Below are 21,580 nucleotides of genomic sequence, written 5' to 3'. Positions count from 1 at the left end.
TACAATCGAACTGTTCATTCATCTACTCGTTATTCTCCTTTTGAAGTTGTTATGGCTTTAAACCCCTTACACCCCTTGGCTTATTGCCTTTGCCTACTAATGAGATGGTTAGTCTTGATGGAAAAAAGAAAGCTGATTTGATGAAGACTATTCATGAGCATACGAGAGTTGCAATTGAGAGGAGGAATGAGCAAACAGCTTTATGAAGAAATAAAGGTCGAAAACCAGTTATCTTCGAGCCTGGTGATTTGGTTTGGGTTCATATGAGGAGGAAGAGATTTTCTTAAAAAAGAAAGACAAAATTGCACCCTAGAGGAGATGAGCGATTTAAAGTACTTGAAAGGATTAGAGATAATGCTTACAAATTATACCTTCCTTGTGAGTTTCAAGTAAGTGCTACTTTCAATGTTGCTGACTTATCCTTGTTTGATGTAGGTTCAAATTCGAGGACGAATTCTTTTCAAGAGGAAAGAAATGATAGCTTCACGGACAAGGATAAAGCTTTAGAAGCACCAAGAAAGCCATTCACAAGGTCTCAAACTAAGGAGAAGCAAGACAAGGTTGTTGGGCTTCAATGGGAGATCAAGAAGACACTAATAGTGGAAGAAGAGCTCAAGAATTATGGAGAGGATTTAGCTAAGTGCTACACTCATTTCGTGGTTCAAGTCCAAGTCCAAGAGGAGGTAGATTGGGGTCCAAGTACTAGCCAAGGAGGGCCTAAATTAGGCGCCTAAATCAACCCACAAAGGAGCTAACTTGGCACCCAAGTCAACTCAAGGAATGCGGCCAAGACATAGGAGAAGGAGTCCAAGTACCTTATTTTATTTCCTAGTTTGTTAGGACATATTTGATGCCTTCCTAGGTAGTTAAGGTTTTATTTTTTCTTTTCCTAAGATTATTGAAATTACTTTCCAAGATTGATTTGGTTTTTATTTCCTAGAGTTTTACCTTTTCCTATGGTAGTTCGACTTGTTGTCCAAAGTAGTTTAGGACTTTATTTCCTTATTTTTTAGATAGAATTCCATGACCCCCTCTCTCTATAAAGGGGTATCTTCTTTGCTTTTAGATTTAGACTAGTATCAATAAAAATTGTGAGATTTTTCTCTCACTTTTATGTGTAGCTACTCTTGGATTTATTCTTCAACCATCAAGACTCAATTTAAGGTAGTAAGATTAAACAATATTCGAAATCTTATATCACTTCTAGGTATTCAAGAAAGGTGATAAGTTTAGGCTTATTGTTGTTCTTGTTATTCTAAAGGGTCGGGTTTCATAATCTATCTTTTGTTTTTAATTATCTATTAAATGCGATTAGTTTTTCGTTAGCTAATTGTTGTTGTTAGGATTAAATTTCAAGAATAGACTTATTGAATACAAGAAACTCTTTCTTGAATTCAATCTATCTTTAATTTCTGTCTTCTTCATTTCTCTACTTTTTTTTAGCTTCCGCACGTCTCTTGATTTTCTTATTTTTTCTTTAGTAATTCTTGAACCTCTATCGTGTTGTTATCAGGTTTTTCTGGTGGGTCATCGTGAAACGCGTATGTTAGCGAACGTTGCGTAACTTGCGCTTGTAGAGAGACTTGTTTAAGAGGGCAATCTCTCAAGAGTGGTAGTTTTCCCGATAGGATTTAAAGCCAAAATGATGTAGAAAATCGGGATTGAAATCAAAAGATAGTTGACAACAAATATACCATCTCGTAGTTAGCAATCCTTCAACTCCAACTAGGCCACGAGCGTGAATACGACCTGTGCTAATCCCAACCTATTCACCCAAAAGCAATCAAGATACTTACAAATATGAAACTATAATACCAAAAGACAATTTGGAACCACTGATAGATTACATACCTCTGCACCCAGTCCAAAGCGGAACCCATCACTAAATCTTGTGCTTGCATTATGAAATACATCAACACTGGAAAGTGAAGATCAAACATGTTTAAGCAGATATCATATTAGTAGTTCCCCCAGTTAAATGATTAACAATAATGAGCAAAACTTACTATCAGAAATTAATGAAATTCCAGAGATCTTAGTAATTAAATTTATCTGACATTATTGCTAAACATGAATTTGCATGATACATACTTCTAAGAGTTATGTAATTTGGTTTGAATTAAGTTCGATTTAGTTCATTAAATAAACAAACTAAATGATAGTATATTAAATTTATAAACCAAATCAAATCAATTTAAATTGAGTTTTTTCAGTTTTGTCAACCTTTATATTTTTTTCTCTTATACACAAACAAACTCATATACTATATCCAGTACTATTGGGATAAACCATATGTACAAATAAAACTAAAACACTAGTGACGTGCAATTGTATAAATATTATTTTTGGCTAATAAGGATACGCATATATTAAAACTTAAATAGTAACATTATTACAAAGTGGAATCATTCGTGGTACCGTAGCGTCTGAATTGTCCTTATTGAAAACAATAAAAATAAAGGGTGGAGAAGACATAAAATGTATTGAACTCCACTCAATTAGCCTTCAAAAGGAGTTAAGATCATGCCATGTTTAGCTAGTGCGTCTGCTATATTATTTGACTCCCGGTAGATATGATCACTAGTAACTGCATTGCCAGAATACTGCTTATTTTGGACATCAAAATATACCTATAGTCTTTCACTGGAATGAGTAATATTTAATTATCCTAATCATGTAAAGGTAAATAAAAAAATGCCATGCTTATTTATTTGCATGAAATAGAAATCCTTTGAGCTCAAATTTTCTCAATCTTGAAATATTTTGGATTATGTTCATATCACCTATAAGTGATACTACATTTGATATTCTTAGTTTGCTTTTACATTTTCACCCAAGAAAATGACCCGTTTAAAGAATTATTGCTTATAAAAAAACAATATGTTTTTAGAAAAATATTGATGAAATATATTTGAATAATTCGACTATGGAATATGTAAGAGTGGATTGAATTTTTCTTTTTATAAATTTTTTTATAACAATGTTGACAAGTTAAAGAAGAATTCTAATACTAGTACTAGTAGTAATACAAGCAACAAAAAAAGCGGGAATCAAAAAGTGTAAGTACTACAAGCAACAAAAAAAGGGAAAATCAAAATGTGTTCAAAATTTGAAACCATACAACGATCCAAGGACCTGCGCTCAGCCCGTTCTTATTTATCCTGGTGATAGACACACTGACACACCATATTCAAGGGGAGGTGCCATGGTGTATGTTATTCGTTGACGACATAGTTCTGATTGATGAGACGTGAGGCGGTGTTAACGAGAGGCCGGAGGTTTGGAGACATACCTTTGAGTCTAAGCATTTCAAGTTGAGCAGGACTAAGACAGAATACCTGGAGTACAAGTTCAGTGCTGAGTCGAGGAAAGTGGGCATAGACGTGAGGCTTAGATCATAGGTCATCCTCAAGAGAGGTAGTTTTAAGTACTTTGGGTCGATTATCCAGGGGACGAAGAGATCGACAAGGACGTCACACACCGTATATGGGTGGGGTAGATAAAATGGAGGTTAGCATCAGGAGTTATGTGTGACAATAAAGTGCCACCGTTACTCAAAGGTAAGTTTTATAGAGCGATGGTTAGACCGGCCATGTTGTATGTGGCAGAGTGTTGGCCGGTTAAGAACTCTCATGTCCTGAAGATAAAAGTAGCAGAAATGAGGATGTTGGGGTTGATGTGCGGGCATACTAGGATAGATTAAATTAGGAATGAAGATATTCGGGAGAAGGTGGGCGTGGCTCCTATGGATGACAAGATGCGGGAAGCGAGACTCATATGGTTCGGGCACGTGCAGAAGAGGAGCCTTGATGCTCCGGTAAGAAGATGCGAGCGGTTGGCCTTAGCAGGTAGGAGAACAGGTAGAGGGAGGCCTAAGAAGTATTGGGGAGAGGTGATCAGACAGGACATGGCGTGGCTGCAGATTTTCGAGGACATGTCCCTTGATAGGAAGGTGTGGAGGTCGAGCATTAAGGTTGTAGGTTATGATGTAGTCGAGTGCAGGGGTGAGGCTAGTTTTATATTGTTGGTCTTAAACTGCTAGTGGTTAATATTGTGTTTATATTATCCTTCCGTTTTTCATAACATCGGGGCTTATTTTATGGTTTTGTTATTGCATTTCAACTATTTTCTAGCTATTATGATGCTGTTATTATTTTTTTGGTTTTTGTTTGATGATACTAATATATTGTCCCTTCCCTTCCCTTCTCCTCTCGTCTTTTTCGTCTTTTTGAGCCAAGGGTCTTTCGGAAATAGCCTCTCTAGTCTATCGGGGTAGGGATAAGGTCATGTACACACTTGTCATGCCTCGATCATGGGGAGTACGACCGGCGCTTAACCGAGATATCCCAGGCAAGCAAGCCTACTCGATGCGTTCTACCCGACCTTACCCATGAATAAAGTGAAGGTGAACATCATGAATCAGACAATAGGAGAATGACACATACGACACAAATTTTGTTACCATTAGTTACTTCATTATATATGTCACGACCTAAAACCCACTATAGGTCGTGATGGCGCCCAACGTCACTGTTAGGCAAGCCAACAGTGAACTACCAACTTAATTATTTATTTTATTATTTTTGAAATCATGAATCTTATTAGATAGAGAGATCGATGTATCAAAAATCGTACATACGTATGATTTAAGTAAAATACAAAGTAAAAGTGTCTCAATAGTAAGCAAAATCATAAACAAATTTTAGAATGCCCCAAAACCCGGTGTCACAAGTGCATGAGCATTTACTAAGAAGTACAATAATAATACAATATCTGTCCGGAATGTAAATAAGACAAGATAAAGTAAATAGTATGGTGGAGACTCTGTGGGCTGTGATACATAGCCTGGAATGCAGCTCGCCATAAAGTCTCCTCAGCAGCTCCGCCTACGCGCCAAGATGACCACCAATTGAACATGTCAGATCCTGCACATTTAGTGCAGAACTGTAGCATGAGTACGTAAATCAACGCTTACCCAGTAAGTATCTAACCTAACCGCGAAAAAGTAGTAACGAGGGATCGACATCGACACTTACTAGAGGTCCAATAATGAAATATGATAAATCATAAGCAGATATGAAGCACAACAACAATAATGGGATAAAACTGTAAGTTACATAATCTTCCAAAAATTTCTTTTAAAGATATAAATTTCTCAGTCTCGTGTTCTATCTCAATAGCTCAAATATATTAAGTGCTAGAAACAAATGGATAAGGAATACCTTAATAAATGTCGGGCATCAGTAAGGAAAAAAATCTCGTGAATATTCGGACTGCTAGAGATATAACACACGATTATGCCAAGGTCGTACGGCCCAATCCAGAATAATATGTACACTGCCAAGGGTCGAGCGGCACGAACCATAGATGCATCTATTACACTGTCGAGGCGTTCGAATCGCTCCACAAGAAAGGAAGGAAATCATCGAATTACGAGACACGTGCTTACAATACAATACATGAGTACAAAGTGAATATAACCTTTACTGTTTCTCAAATAACTTGCCAACAACTCAAGGTGATAAGGCTCGGCCTAATATATATATATATATATATATATATATATATCAATTTCAATTATAAATTCAATTAATTAAGCCAACTAAGTGAGTTCAAATGATTCAAATATTACATAATAAAGTCATAAGTCTACCCGGACATAAACATGCTTTAGTTACGTACAGACTCCCATCACCTTGTGTGTACGTAGCACCCACAACTAGTACCACATAACAATTACAATGCCTAGGGGTAGTTTCCCCCTCACAAGGTTAGACAAGAGACTTACCTCGCTCCGAAGTTCCATAACCGGCTCCAACGCCTCTCTGACACCTCAACTCAAAGCCAAACGTTCTGAAACTAGTCAAACAACGTGCAAATCAATCAGAATATACTCCAATGCTTATAATTTAACAATTTATAATGATTCTCAACTCCGCTAGAAAAGTCAATAAAGTCAACCCTCGGGTCCCCGTGCCCGGATTTTGAAAATTATCAAAACTAATTATTACCCATAACTTATATATTTTATATTCCAAAAATCATCCAATTTTGCCCATGAATTGACCCTCAAATCAAGGATTTATCATCTCATAACTTTGGGGCTCAAAACCCCAATTTCTACAATCCAAATATGGATAAAAATGATAATAAACAAAAATAATCAAAAAAAAAAATCAAAATAAAGGTCAGATATTTACCCCTTATTAAGATGAGAACAACGCCGTGAAAATTACCTCAAACGGAGCTCTAGAACTCAAGATATGCTCAAAATACTAAAATGCTCGGTTTGCCCATTTAAAACATTGTCCAGGCGATTTTTGTTCTTTACCTTCGCGGGACACCTTCATGTTCACGAAGAGCAATTTTTTGTGTTGAACGTTCAACCCAAATTTCTTTCTTCTCATTCGTGAGACCTCCCTCGCGTTCGTAAAGAACAAAGTCCGCACCAGAAACCAACAATCTTTCCCGACATAGAAATAGGTATAACTCTCTCATATGACATCGGAATTCGACGATTCTTATTTCTATGGATCCGTAATTACGATACGGATCTAATGGTTTAATACAATCATAAATCAAAGGTCGTTTTCGCAATATAGTATCCTTTATACCTAAGAAAACGACGCTGAAACATCAACTAAGAGCGTGACATAACCCAAACACATCTGAAACACACCCGAGACTCTCGGGACCCCTTCCAATTACACAAACCAGTCACAGAACATAATACGAACCTGCTCAAGGTCTCAAATCACACTAAATAATATCAAAACTACGAATCGACGATCGAAACCTTTCTTTAAATCTCCAAACATTCAAACTTCGACTAACGCGTCCGATTCATACTTAAACATTTCGGAATGACGCCAAACTTTACGCACAAATAAAAAATCATGATACGAACCTATTTCAAGGCTCAGAACCCCAAACGGAAATCGATAAGACCAAAGTCCACTTCAAACCAAACTTAGAAAATTCTAAAACCTTTGAATTGCCAACTTTCCATAATAAGCGCTGAAATGCTCCCGAACCACCCGATACTCAATCCGAACATACACCCAAGTCCAAAATCATCATACGAACCTATTGGAACATTCAAATACTGATTCCGAGGTCGTTTACTCAAAAGTCAATCCTTGGTCAACTCTTCCAACTTAAAGCTTCTGAATTAAGAATTTTCCATCCGAATCGACTCTGAACATCCCGAAATTCAATTCCGACTACGCGTACAAGTCATCTTACATAAAGTGAAGCTACCCAAGGTTTCAAACCGTTGAACGACGTGCTAGATATCAAAACGACCGGTCGAATCGTTACAACATATTCCCAAAATACATTACACATTCGTAGTTTTAGAAGTGGAAACATATGTTACAAGTATAATATTTCAAGTTTGACTTACCCAAAACAAAATACAACCCACATTATGTCTATAGAGCCTCTAATTGATACAAAAGAGCAATATGATGGTGCCGGCAACAAGGCCCGGCTATACCTCAAAACACTATACATAAGAAACAAAAGACACAAGACCCTTATATGAAGTGAGAATCACCAAGTCAGCTGAGAAAATGGTGTACCGCTATCATTGATCGATGATGCCTGCTGTGGACAAAAAGGTTGTTAGTACATATGGAATAGTACTATTATGTAAGACTAAACACCCCTCAATGAATCGAGTGACAGTACAAAGAGAAAGAAACATGGAATCAATGGGAGCCTCAAACAATATTAAAGCGTCAAGTTAAGAGAAAGATAAATTTTCAAGTACATATCAATATTTTTAAGTTGGAAGATCTTTAGCACCGATACACCACCGTGCTTTTAGCACGAAGTCCGATCTTGGCTTTATCGGCTAAGCTGTCTTACCCTAAGACATCCAATCACAACACCACCATATGCGTGACATAGCGTCCGATCTCGGCCCGATCGGTAAGCCGTCTCACCACAATGCTGTGTGGGTCAACATCGCATTCTGCTAGTAATAATCTCATCCCAATTAAGGGAAATAATTTTAACACATTAATCTCATCCCAATTAAGGGAAATAATCTCAACATATCAGTACGAGAATTTACCCCTCAATCACTCCTACACCGGCACATGTAGTTTCAGGGTTAAATTATTTCAACCTACCCTTCCTCGGTGACTAACTAACGAGCGCAAAACACACACTTAAATTGTGCTCGCTAGTCAAAGATAGTATACTATAATATCATATCCACATGGATTAGAGTTAAACAGTATTATTGTAGTTTGTAGCTTGATTGCTATCCAGGAGGATCAACAGTAGAGATTTATATAATTAATAATCTAAAATCTACAGCTACTGACTAATGACAATTGCAAGAAATGTAAGCAAGGAAGTTATCAATGGGAGAAAATGGGTTTTGATAGGATATGTGCAAGATAATTGTCTGAGATTTAACTCTAGTTAATTTACTTCTAATGTTCAAGTGCGTCTCTCGAATTCACTTAATTATCAGTTCAAATATTTAGTAAAAACTCCTCTCTCAATTAAGTCTCAACCTCACAATATGAACCAATTTAAGCTCTGTGAAGATATGCAAGAATGCGTAGTGGATCGGTCTTTAGGAAAACCTCTTTCGACTATTCTCCTAACTAGATTTAATCAATGATTCAACTAACTTCTTTCGATTACTTCGAAGAATTTATGAACTTAACCAACAATATAATGCAAAAATATCACAAGTTATGCCTCTTCCGATTACAAGAACAAGTAAATACAGATACAATAATTAAATCTTTCAAAAACTATTCAAATACGTAAAAATAGAGTTATAATCCACAAACAATCATCAATACACCAAATCCATCAAAACCCAAAAGGATCTACTCCATAGACATGGAGAAGTTCTTAACAAATATAACAAAAGTATAGAAAAACATAAATACAATCCAAACCCGAATCTTGAGTGAGGAAGGAATGATGAAATCCTTGTGATTGTGTTCTTCCAACCCCTCCTTAGCCTCCTTGGCCTCGTTAGGTTGAATTTGTGTCAAAAGTCCGTCTAAAATGGTGTTCTGGTGTATTTAAGCCGCCCCCAAAACAAACCCCGGATGAAACTACCCCTTTTAGCTGAATTGGGAAGTCACACTAATATATTTTTGGCTACCGCGCCGCCCCATGCGGCGCAGTTGTAGAAAATCCAGAACGATTCAAAATATGATTTCTCGCCACTTTTTTCACTAGCGCCTATTGATACCCAATTTTGTCCTCATATTTTTTCAAATAGTATATATACTTTCAAAATATCATTTTGCATCATTACCTAATTTACAAGGGTTATATAAGTATTTTCTATAATTTTGTACAATTATTAATGCTTTAAAATAAACTTTTCTTGCATTTTAATTGTTCAAATTATTTTGCGATGACTTAACCATACAAATTTATTATCTGCATCCACATATATATATTTCATAATATTTTTAGTTTGTTTCATGTAATTATATTTGCATTCTTTGAGCTATTTATATAATTTTACAGTAATAGCCTATATTCTATGCATAATTATATTTATTGCATTATTCATGTTAAAATAGCATTTTTATATTTTTATAATGTTAAGTTATTATTTTCAATCATTTTATTGCATAAGTAATATTTTTATTATATATTAATTGTTTTTATAAATTATTTTAAACAATTTTGGTGTATTTAATTCTTAGCCTAATATAGGGCTAATTTTCTGACAAAAACCTTGGCCCAATACCCCTTAACCCAATATCAGCAGCCCATTACGTTATACCCATCTCCTGACCCGCTCCACTTTCCCTTTAATCATGACCGTTGATCTTAGATGATCAACGGCCCACAATGGCCCTTCCCCTTTCCTTATATCTTCCTCACCCAAACCCTAGAGACACTTCCTCCTAATAGCCACCCCTAAATCCTCTCTACTCTCTTCATCGCTGAGAAATCCTAGCTGACGTATCTCCGAATCTTCTCCAAATCCGACCCCAAAATGGAATCAATCCATGATCCCCTTACCTTCTATGCAATATCTCGTTGTTTCTTACAAGACTATAGTATTACATAGTACTTGCCCCATTTTTGGCAAGTACTCATCTCCCAAATCAAGTGCTATCACCTTCAACTTTTGAGACTTAGACGATATTTCGTCTGGATACACTCACTACCAGGCTATATGGGTCCGATTCATTGATATTTCGACCATCCGTGTTCTCCTTTTGAAGTAGGGTTTGACCGATTTTCTCCTAAATTGATTATGAGTGATTTTGCATGCTCCTCTTTCTTTATTTGTGTTTGATTGACTGTATTTCCTTATTTTATGTGTTGGTCTTTACTACTATATAAACCCCTCCCCAATTTCCCCTTCAACGGATTTTAATCGCTAAAAAAGCTACTACTGTCTTTCTTATTCTCGCCTTACACTATTCTAAAACTTAAACTCTTGGCCAGCTGAAAGCCAAGGGCACCGGAATTCGATTATTCGACCTTTCTCAGTGCGAGCACTGCTTGGGGTTCATCCGAAACCCTTGGGAACTCTGACGCACTGAGATTTTGGGGTTCTACTGTTCTTTCTGCTACCGACGTTCGAGAAATTACTGAAATTGTTGTTTGTTTATTCATTTGTCAATTAGTAATTGGTAAGTACCTATGACCCTTGCAATTTCATTCTCTTTATCTTGAATTCCTGTTCTGCATATCTATGTTTCTCATATTCTTTTTATGAATTGAGACGCAATTGTATGCTCTGAAGTTCTTCTTGAGGCTATATACCTTCTAGTAATTGAGTTTACCTACTTGTGTCCTTAATCCTGTTTACTTAGGACTGTTTGCTCTACTATATGTGTTCGAATGCTTATTACTGTTGCTCATTCTGATTTTAACTTCTTGCTTTGTTCTGTATCATGCCAAAACATGTTCTAGTTCCTGTTAAATCATTCATGTGCAATTTAATACTCTTCTCGAGTTAACCCATGATCATATTATTAGCCTAAACGTGCTACTCGTAAACTAATGTGTGTTCCCCACCTTGTCCTGTATCTCTGTGATAAATCAATGCATGTGTTTCAGACCTTGTTAAGTTATTCTTGTCCAACCTGCTAAGTTTCTGAGGCTGTATTGATTAGTTAAGGAATGTTTCCATGCCATTTATGTTCTAATGTATGTTTGATTTGTCAATCCTATGTCTTCAGCATTGTTTATAGGGAAAATTTCTATGTTAGCTTCTTCTCTTATGTCTGGGTAATTGGTATGAGTTATTATGCTTGCCTGTCCAATTTCTCTTATATTTATATGAGTTCTTTGGATTTTGGCACTGTTGTGGTCTGCTATAGACCATGCTATTAGGTTGTTGTTGTTGTACTGATTGTGATCATGTTAGGCTCCCATGTTAGAAATCTTCATGTGAAGTTGTTATCCCTCTGACTATAACTACTATGATTAAGGCTCATATGTCTAAAGTCTTTTTGACTAATTCTGCTGAATACCTTATGGTAAACTTGATTTCTAGGAACTTAACATGTGTGTGTGTGTGTTTACCCTGTTAACCTAATAGACCTGCTTCTTAAGTCCTCCTAATGTGTGATTGTGTCTAGCATGCTGTACCCTTTCCTTTGTTGAATGATTGCTCAATATGGTGTTAGTTTTCTATGTCAACTTGCTATGTTAAAGCTGGTTCTTGCTGGTCCACCTAGTTGGCATGTTCAAGCCCTCTTGTTTGATCAATCTTGTTCCCTTAGCTTCTAAAAAATAAGTGCCTATATATTTATGTAATCGTGTCCCCATGAGGTATTATAGACTTCAGAATTGTCAATTAGTTGCCATGTTTGGTTTCTCCATCTAAGCCTAGTATGAGCCCGTGTGTGTCCCCGAGTTGTGCAATTGATACACTCTCCTATTTGAGTGTGCTTGGATCTAGGTCTACTATTCGCATGAAAAGTGAGCTTGTTGAAGGCCCAGGCAGTACTGGGTTATTTCTCTTTTGGGCCTGCTCTGTTTATTGGGCATGTAGTCCTTCAGTATATAATATTTGCACTTGTATTCATTGTTTTGGGCTTGTAATAATTTATAAACAATGCAGATGAGAAATTAGTAAAAAGGGGATATGGCACTTTAATTCTTATATGAATGGGTAGAAAGCATGCCTATAGGATTTAATTGCTTTACTTGTTACTTTGTTTGACATGCCCTATTTTCTATACACTGATACAAAGCATGCCTATAAGAACTTAAATGCATTACCTGGTAACATCAGAAACATGTCTAAAATATAAGTATTTTCATTGTTCGCACGCTATATTTCTATACAATATTAGATAGCATGCCTATATGATTCAAATATCATGGATTATTTGCCCAACTTGTGCTATTATTGTGCGATTGTTAGATAACATGCCTATAGGATAGTGTGAAATAATTAAGATCGACTTCCATAGATATTCATCTAGATAGCATGTCTATAGGGCCTTAATTGACTAATAAAATTGATGTTTTGTTGTTCTTGTCATACTGCCCACCTAGACAACATGCATATAGGAATAAGCATGACAAATCTGTGTTCGAATATCAACTACTAGAGAGCATGCCTATAGGATATTGCTACTCGCTTAGAAAATATACCAATAGGACCAAAATGAGTAATTCTTAGTTGTTTTACCAATGTCTTCACTGCCCAGGCGCGTATCACCTATAGATCATGTCTATAGACTTTAATGACACTTATAATCTGTAATTTCGATAATCTGAGTAGCAACACTGCCCGTGAGATTTTATTAAGCCATGTGGTCACATAGATGCCATGCATGTAGGTTTAAACGACTTTCATATATCTTAATTCTAAAATTGCTCACGACTCTTCACTGCATAATTTGAAATCTGTTTACGTACCTTTATTTCTATATGTGGAGGCTAACATGAGCCACTCGTTGCTATTACGTGCAGTCCTACTTGTTTTGAATGTACGACTAGCTTTATCATTTTGATCAACCTAAGTAAAGTCTAGAACTACCTAAATAGTAGATCCAAAGCCTCCTGGACCATAGGCATGGGACAGGTAGTGCACACATAGGGCACGACTTAGAATTGAATTAGAGCGTTTTTAAGTAAAAAAAACTTCAACATAGTAATTGGATAGCAGGAGATGATAGTCTGTGCCCGCTGAATAAAATGAGCAACGCCTACTTAAAGGGAGTTTTGAAGTATTATTTATGTTACACGGGGTGATCCTTTAGGCTAAAAAACTTAGGACCCCCTCTTTTCCCTTACATGCTTGCTAAAGGGTTGAGTCAATAGATCGATGCTTTTTTAATCCTTAGTGATCCTTAAATCGGTACCAATTATTCATATATTTTATTTTTCCTTTCGCTGGTTTATGCTATAATAGGACTTTCAACTTTCACATCTTTCTTTATGTGCTCGCCTAGTTTAATCATATATTCCACATAGTTTGAAATTCGGCCGGGACCCACAGTTGTGGACCTCGAAGAGTGCCTAACACCTTCTCTTTGAGGTAACTTGAGCCTTTACCCGATCTTTGGTGGTGTTGACTAGTTAAAATAGAGTTATTTGTAAATATGTACCCTAACGCACCTTAAACATCATTAGGTGTCGACTCTTCTCTTTAAACTTCCATTTAAAAGAGTTGTCACACGTCGAAACCCGCTTTCGTGAGAAAACGAGGCGCGACAGCATGGCAACTCTGTTGGGGATTTCACTTAGGCTCTTACCATAACGAACTTGACTTATGTGGATTACTTTATTTGTTACATGCACATCCCTTCCCGTATTCACCTTTATTTGTTTAAATTTGCTATGACATGCACATCCCTTCCCCTATTCACCTTTATTTATTTAAATTTGCTATGACATGCATGTCCATTTCCTTATTCTCCTTTGTTCGACATGCTCTCCATTTCTTTTCATCTTGACTGCTACATTATCCCTATTTCCATACCAGCTTCATTACGTTCTCGCACATTTTCATGAGCCAAACTGACTTCTTTCTTTTGTCTTTCTTTTCTTTTCTCTTCTTTTCATGTTCACCTTGGCATTGTGTTATTATTTCTGTATAAAGCATGCCCCACATCGTACTCCACTCGTGCCAATTATAAATATAGCGGCGCTTGATGAGTGTCTGCACTTTCCTAAAAATCACCCTTTAAATCGGAAAGGCTTATTTGCAGTAGACTGGTCGATTAACGGTGCAATCGAATGTTTCGCGCCTTTCCCTCTCAAGTTGTCCACTTGGAAGTATCGGTCTAGACCATTCTAGAAACCCTACTCCGACTTGAAATGTACATGCATCATGCTAAACCTAGTATGGATTGGAGCGTTATTAACGTAACAACCCGCTAAGATGAACCCTGCCCAAAGTCTGACGGAATTTCCACAATCCCAATTGACACTATCCTATTATTTGCATTACTTGGAGAAATATGCCAACATGTCGATCATTAATGCGTAAATAGTCAGATCTGGAGGGGGAAGGGCTAACCTTTGTTTGTCTGCAGAAAATGAAGCATGAAATCCCCAGGTTCGGCATGGTTCAAAATATCCCACCTTTGTTACTTGACTGGTAGAAAGACCTTGCGCCTTGCTACAAAAATCATGTGAGAAGAGTACTTGGTAACCTGCCATCCTTGCTAAACATTCAACCAAACAGGGAATTGATTGAGGCCGCTAACATTTTTTGGGACGAGAATAGAGCTATTTTCCGATTTGGCAATATAGAAATGACTCCTCTTCTAGAAGAAATAGGGGGCTTCGCCAAGTTGCCATGGGATAGTCCGGGATTACTGGTACCAGAGAATCGCACTCCCCGCGATTTTCTGAAAATGCTTGGTTTTAAGAAGAATGATGAGCTGCTCTGTCTAAAGAAATCATACATACCTTTTGAATTTCTTTACGAGCGTTATGGTCATAGCAAGTCGTATCGTCTTCACCATGATGAACTAGCCATTACTTCATTTGGATGGGTGCACCGCCGGGTTTATGTGTTCATCGTCTGCTTCTTGAGGTTGTTGATATTTCCAATGAAATGGGGAAGCATTCATACTCACTTAGCCATGGTCGCCAGGACCTTGATGGATGGCATCGAGGGACAAACTTTTACCATCATCCCTACGATCTTATCTAAGATGCATCATGCTCTAGATCAGTGCAAGGAGGGATTTGGACACTTTGAGGGTTGTAATCTATTGCTACAAGTATGGCTGCTGGAACACTTTCAGAGGGGAAAGTATCGTCTAGAGCTTCTGCGAAGGCCATTGAATGACTACATAGCCAACCATCACCTAAAGAAAATGATGTTTATTCCGGAAAGGTTTGTAATTCCTGGAAATGCTGTAAGTTGGGTGCGTTTCTTCAGCAATCTGACAAACGAGTAGGTGCATTGGATGTTCGAATGGTTTCCTAGTAGTGAGTTTATTATCATGTAAAGGGAGAATACTCATTTGGTACTGATCGGGTTGCGAGGCATCTATCCTTACTCTCTCATAAGGGTAATGAGGCAAGCGGGAAGAAAATAGGTCATACCTCGGGTTTCCAACATGGTCCAGTACAAGGTATATTTCAAAGGAGATGTCATCCTATTTAAGTTTGAGGTGCAACATATGTGGAACCAAAAGATCATTGTGGAAAGAGAAACCATTAAGCCAGACATGTATCACGCCGATCATATGTATTACTACCTATCATGGTTGGAGGACGACATAGCAGGGGACATCAAGCCAGGAGTCAATCTAAAGGATAGGATTGTAGATGAGGTGGATGAGGCACATGTTAAGTATAAGAGGTTACGTAAAAGGGCATTTAAGTTTGAAGCAAAACATCTGGAACAACACAAAGTGAACATGGAGGCGATAAAGGAATGGAAGTAGATTGCCACAAAGTGAATAGAAAGATTGGAATACTTGGGACAAGGATTGATGGAGCTCGAGGGGAAGATGAGAAAGAGACTCTCAGATTGCCAAGGCATGGATAGCAGTGAAGGAGGACATCTAGCAAAAGCTTACCTACTGTTGGATATGCGCGATCCGGGGAACTTGATTGATGGGGTCAAAAGAGCCAAGCATGGAGAAGGTCCTTCAGGGACCAAGTAGACTAGGTAATGATGTTCTTTACTGCTTTCTAGCTTAGCTTTAGATTTCGATTGTAATAAGGCTAAATGCCATTAGTAACTTTATTATTATTATCGATTTAGTAAAGGTTTGACTCATTTTTCGCATTAATGAAATGACGCAAATGTTGGCATCAATTTTCTCTAATTCTGTGTGTCACTTAGGCCTACCTCAGGCACAATGAGGTCCCTAAATTAGGACGTGAATTATTGCATGACTTTGTGAAACATGTTTAAATATTGCAAACACTCTTTTATTTCACCTTACTAACTTGATTACCTTTTGCTTTTTCTTTTCTTTTTGATTATTCCCATTCCCAAAGGTTGGTTCATGCATACTGACATCATCAGCATACCACACCAGATCCAGAGGTCCTCCACCTCCTCCTCCACCAAGCGACCCCAAAGGCAAATGAAAATGGAAAATGGATGATTTAAGTGGCATCAGGAAAGACAATGCTACTATAGCAGAAAATGTTGAAACTTTAGATGACCAAAGTACTCCGACACAGAATGAGTTGGTCTTACGTCTGGAGCAAAAAATCTTGGAACTATAAAGCGAGCTTGAGCAAGTATGGAATTTGGCAAACCTCTCCCTTACTCTCAATGTTCCCGACATTAACTAGCAAAACCCGACTACCCAAAACCAAAAACCGCTGCAAAAATTTAACCCGCCACAGTACCGACCCCTCAATAACACCACCATCACCTAACTCAATACCCGTAAACTACTACTTATCACACTCCCCAGAATGCACAACAACCTACTCCCGATCCCCAAAACTTGACCAATGACCACCCTTATACCTAAATTCCAAGAATCCATCAAAGCAATCCGATATATGTGGAAACCTTACCCCACACCCCGCAGCAAACCCTATACATACTCGAATCAGTTGAGAAGGACCTGCTCATTAAAACATGGCGGAGGAACTCAAGAAGCTCACTGGTAGAGTTCAGAGTGTTGAAGGTGGTAAAGGCGTTGAAGGTCTAAATTATGAGGACCTATGTACTCAGTCGGATGTAGAAATGCCAGAGGGTTACAAACCTCCCAAGTTCGAAATGTTCGATGATACTGGTGACCCGAAGGTGCATCTGAGAACGTATTGTGACAAGCTTGTAGGAGTGGGCAAGAATGAACAAATCCGCATGAAACTGTTCATGCGAAGCCTTACAGGAGACGCCTTGTCTTGGTATATCAGTCAAAACCCAAAGAAGTGGGTTAGTTGGGTGAGTATGGCATCAAACTTCATGGGTAGATTCAGACTCAACACGAAAAACGCGTCTGACGTTTTCTACATTCAAAACCTCAAGAAGAAGCTAACAGAAACCTTCCACGAATATGCTACTCATTGGAGATCATAAGCCGCAAAGGTAAGGCCAACACTTGAAGAAGAACAAATGAACAAGTTCTTTGTTAGAGCTCAAGACCCGCAGTATTACGAAAGGTTGATGGTTATTGAAAATCATAAGTTCTCCGACATCATCAAGTTAGGAGAAAGAATAGAAGAAGGAATTAAGAATGGGATGGTGAACAATTTCGAGGCACTGCAAACCACAAATAAAGCTTTGCAATGAGGAGGCATTTCGAAGAAGAAAGAAGTGGGTACCGTGATGGTAGCCCAGGGCCCTAAGTCTCCCCTCACATACCAAACACCTCCACCCACATATCAACCCTCACCCCCAAGATACCAACACCCTGCTACCACTTACCATACCTATAATACTCAACTTGCATATTACTATTCACCTCCAACCGCCCGCCAAAACTACTCGAAACCACGTCAAAATTTTGACCGCAGACCTCCTAGACAATACACCCCAATTGCTGAACCTATAGACCGATTGTATGAAAGACTGAAGGCAGCTAGTTATGTTACTCTTATCCCTGCTGTTGTTGTGGAAAACCCCTCGCAATGGATCAACCCCAACAAAACATGTGCTTATCATTCAGGCATGAAGGGTCATACCATTGAGGAGTGTCGCACGTTGAAAGACAAGATTCAGATGTTGATCGACACTAAGGTTATATAGGTAAAGGAAGAATGTTCGTAACAAACCTCTCCCGGATCACAGAGGTGAGAGAGTGAATGTGATAGAAATTGATGAAGAATGGGATCAGGAAGGGTCCATAAAACTCATTCGAGAGTGAGACATTCCTAAAACATCTCCAGTCACCCTCACGCTAGTTGTGGTACAAACCCAGGCACCATTTGAAGTTGAGGTAGCTACACCCTTCACTGTGATGGTAGCTCCTATGCCATCTTACAAGTTTGATGCCATTCCATGGGATTATGTTGCAGAAGCAAGGAGAAAGGGAAAAGAAAAAATGGAGGAAACATGTGCGGCGCAATTTATGACTAGAACTGGTAGAGTTTATACACCTGAGAATCTGGGAGGAACAAGCAAGGAAGCTGCACCTAAGTCGCCTGTTGTCGAGATTGGCACTGATGATCTTTAGAGGAAGATACAAAGAAGGGAGTATTCTGTTGTTGACCACCTGAACAAAACTCCTGCTCAGATATCCATCTTATCACTACTACAAAACTCATACGCGCATATGAATGCTTTGATGAAGGTGTTAAGTGAAGCTTATGTGCCCACCAACATCACTGGTGGATATATGGCTAACATGGTCGGACAGGTATTGGAAAACCACAAAATCACCTTCCACAAAAATGAATTACCACCAGAAGGACTGAGTCACAACAGGATGTTACACATTACGGTGCAATTTGAAGATAAGTTCATTGCCAGGGTCTTGATAGATGGAGGTTCAAGTCTCAATATATGTCCATTGACCATCTAAAGAGACAAGGTAAAGGTCTGCACGAGATACGAATGAGAAGCATGAATCTGAAGGCATTTGATGGATCTCAGAGAGCCATCATTGGAGAAATCAACCTCAGTCTACAGATAGGCCCGACTTGGTTTGATGTCGAGTTCCAAGTGCTAGATATATCAGCTACTTACAACCTATTGTTAGGACGACCATGGATACATGTCGCCTGGGCACTAGCTTCAACTTTGCATCAGGCTGTGAAGTTTGAATGGAATCATCAGGAGATGATCATCCATGGAGATGGAAGTAACCCCATCTACACCAATAAGACTGTTCCGGTCATCAAAAACAGAAAGAAACTAGGTGGAGAAATATATTATCGCATTGAACGAGTAAACGCGATTGAAAAGGATTGATGGTGGAGCAACAAGATAGAAAGCATACTGTTGTGGACAGGGTATGAACCCGGTAAGGGTCTCAGCAAAAATCTTCAAGGGATAACCAAACCCGCACAACCACAGTACCATGGTACGACTTTTGGACTCGGGTATGAATAGCAAGAATACCAGGATTGGTCACCACCATGGCGTGCTCTTTATTATCCTCTGGAACAACCGGTACCACCTCTGCAGCAGACATTCCATCAAGCTAACATGATGTGGGGATTTGAGGAAGATGAGGTTTTGGCTGGCATGAGGAAGCTGTTTCTAGATGAAGAAGGCATGGACTGCAGTGCAATTGTTGAGGAGGAGGAGGAAGAAGACATTACCATTCAGACCATGGAAGAAGGAGTTGTTCTCAAGAACTGGAGCGCTACACCATCTCGATCCCGTCGAGTTCCTGGGTAGCCTGGCAAATTAGCATGAATGTTTTTAAAATAGTTTTGAGCATTTGAGATATTTTTCAGTATTTTGTTTTGAAATAATTACTCAAGCCACACTTGTTGGCATTTTAAAAGTTTTATTAATGCATTATTTATTTTTATATTTATTATTATCTTTCTACATTTCTTTTCAGCATAATTATTACATATCCTGATGAATCTACGACTGTGACATATAATGAGACAACGCAACATAAGGACAGTGATTCAAAGATCTGGAAGATGATATAATACCTGCGGAAATCGTCAGAGAAGTGGAAGACTTTGAAAACAAACCAAAGTCTAATTTGGAAGAAACTGAGGCCGTTAACTTAGGGGATTCCGAAACGGTCAAGGAAACACGTATAAGCATTCATCTATCACCGTGAGAGATGGAAGAGTACATCAGATTCCTAAAGGAATATGAATACATCTTTGCATGGTCCTACGATGATATGACTGGTTTAAGCACATCTATAGTAGCTCACAAACTACCTACCAATCCTATCTGTCCACCAGTAAAGCAGAAGCTCAGAAAGTTAAGGCCGGATATGAGTTTAAAGATAAAGGAGGAGTTCACCAAGCAAATCAAAGCTAAGGTTCTCCGAGTGGTTGAATACCCAACTTGGTTGGCCAACATTGTGTCAGTTCCAAAGAAATATAGGAAAGTTAGAGTATGTGTCGATTACCGAGATCTGAACAGAGCAAGTCCTAAGCATGAACTCCAATCCTTTGTGGATTGCTTCGCAGGATACCATCAGATCTGGATGGATGAGAATGATGCTGAAAAGACTGCCTTTATCATACCATAGGGAATATACTGTTACAAAATGATGCCGTTTGGTTTGAAGAATGCTGGATCCACCTACATGAGATCCATGCCAACCATCTTCCATGACATGATACACAAGGAAATAGAGGTATATGTGGATGTCGTTATCATCAAATCTAAAAGGAGTTCGGATCACATAGCAGACCTGAAGAAATTCTTCGCCCGACTTCGAAAATACAACTTGAAGTTGAACCCTGCAAAGTGTGCCATCGGAGTTCCTGCTAGAAAATTGTTAGGTTTCATCGTCAACCGCCAAGGTATTAAGCTAGACCTGTCAAAAATCAAAGCTACCCAGGACCTACCACCTCCAAAGAATAAGAAAGATGTGATAAGTCTTCTAGGGCGCCTTAATTACATCAGCCACTTTATAGCACAATCAACCATGATATGTGAGCCAATCTTCAGAATGCTGAGGAAAGATGCTGCGACAAGCTGGACTGAAGAATTCCAGAGAGTCATCGTAAATATCAAGGAGTATTTATCTAAACCGCCCGTGCTAGTCCCACCAGAACCGGGAAGACCTCTGCTACTTTATTTGTCTGTGTTAGATGGGGCTTTTTGTTGCGTTCTAAGACAACATGATGAAACAGGAAGGAAAGAGCAGGCGAGATGTTATATGAGCAAGAAATTCATGCCTTATGAAGCCTGGTACTCTTTGTTGGAACGCACCTGCTGTGCTTTAACATGGATAGCTCAGAAGTTGAGACATTACTTCTATGCATACATTACATATCTCATATCAAGGATGGATCCGCTAAAATACATCTTTCAGAAACCCATGCCTACGGGTAGTAGCAAAGTGGCAGATATTGCTACGTGAGTTCGACATCATCTATGTGACTCACAAGGCAATCAAGGGGCAAGCATTAGCAGATCATTTTTGTGGAAAATCCCGTAGACGGAGAATACGAACCATTGAAAACGTATTTTCCCGACGATGAGGTGTTATTTGTAGGATAAGATATCACCGAGGCATATGATGGTTGGAGGATG

General features: G+C 38.4%; 1 protein-coding gene across 1 annotated transcript; it reads left to right on the top strand.

Annotated features, from left to right (window-relative positions):
• The first annotated feature begins 20,147 nt into the window (after positions 1 to 20,147).
• LOC138902010 (uncharacterized) lies at positions 20,148 to 20,567 on the top strand. Its single transcript, XM_070189814.1, has one exon. It carries the CDS (start codon positions 20,148 to 20,150, stop codon positions 20,565 to 20,567), a length of 420 nt encoding a protein of 139 aa, XP_070045915.1.
• The last annotated feature ends 1,013 nt before the right edge of the window (positions 20,568 to 21,580 follow it).

This window comes from Nicotiana tomentosiformis, chromosome 11, assembly GCF_000390325.3.
Source record: "Nicotiana tomentosiformis chromosome 11, ASM39032v3, whole genome shotgun sequence".
Taxonomy (NCBI): Eukaryota; Viridiplantae; Streptophyta; class Magnoliopsida; order Solanales; family Solanaceae; genus Nicotiana; species Nicotiana tomentosiformis.
The sequence above is the reverse complement of the archived record's forward strand: the minus strand, read 5'-3'. Positions and strand labels throughout refer to the sequence as shown.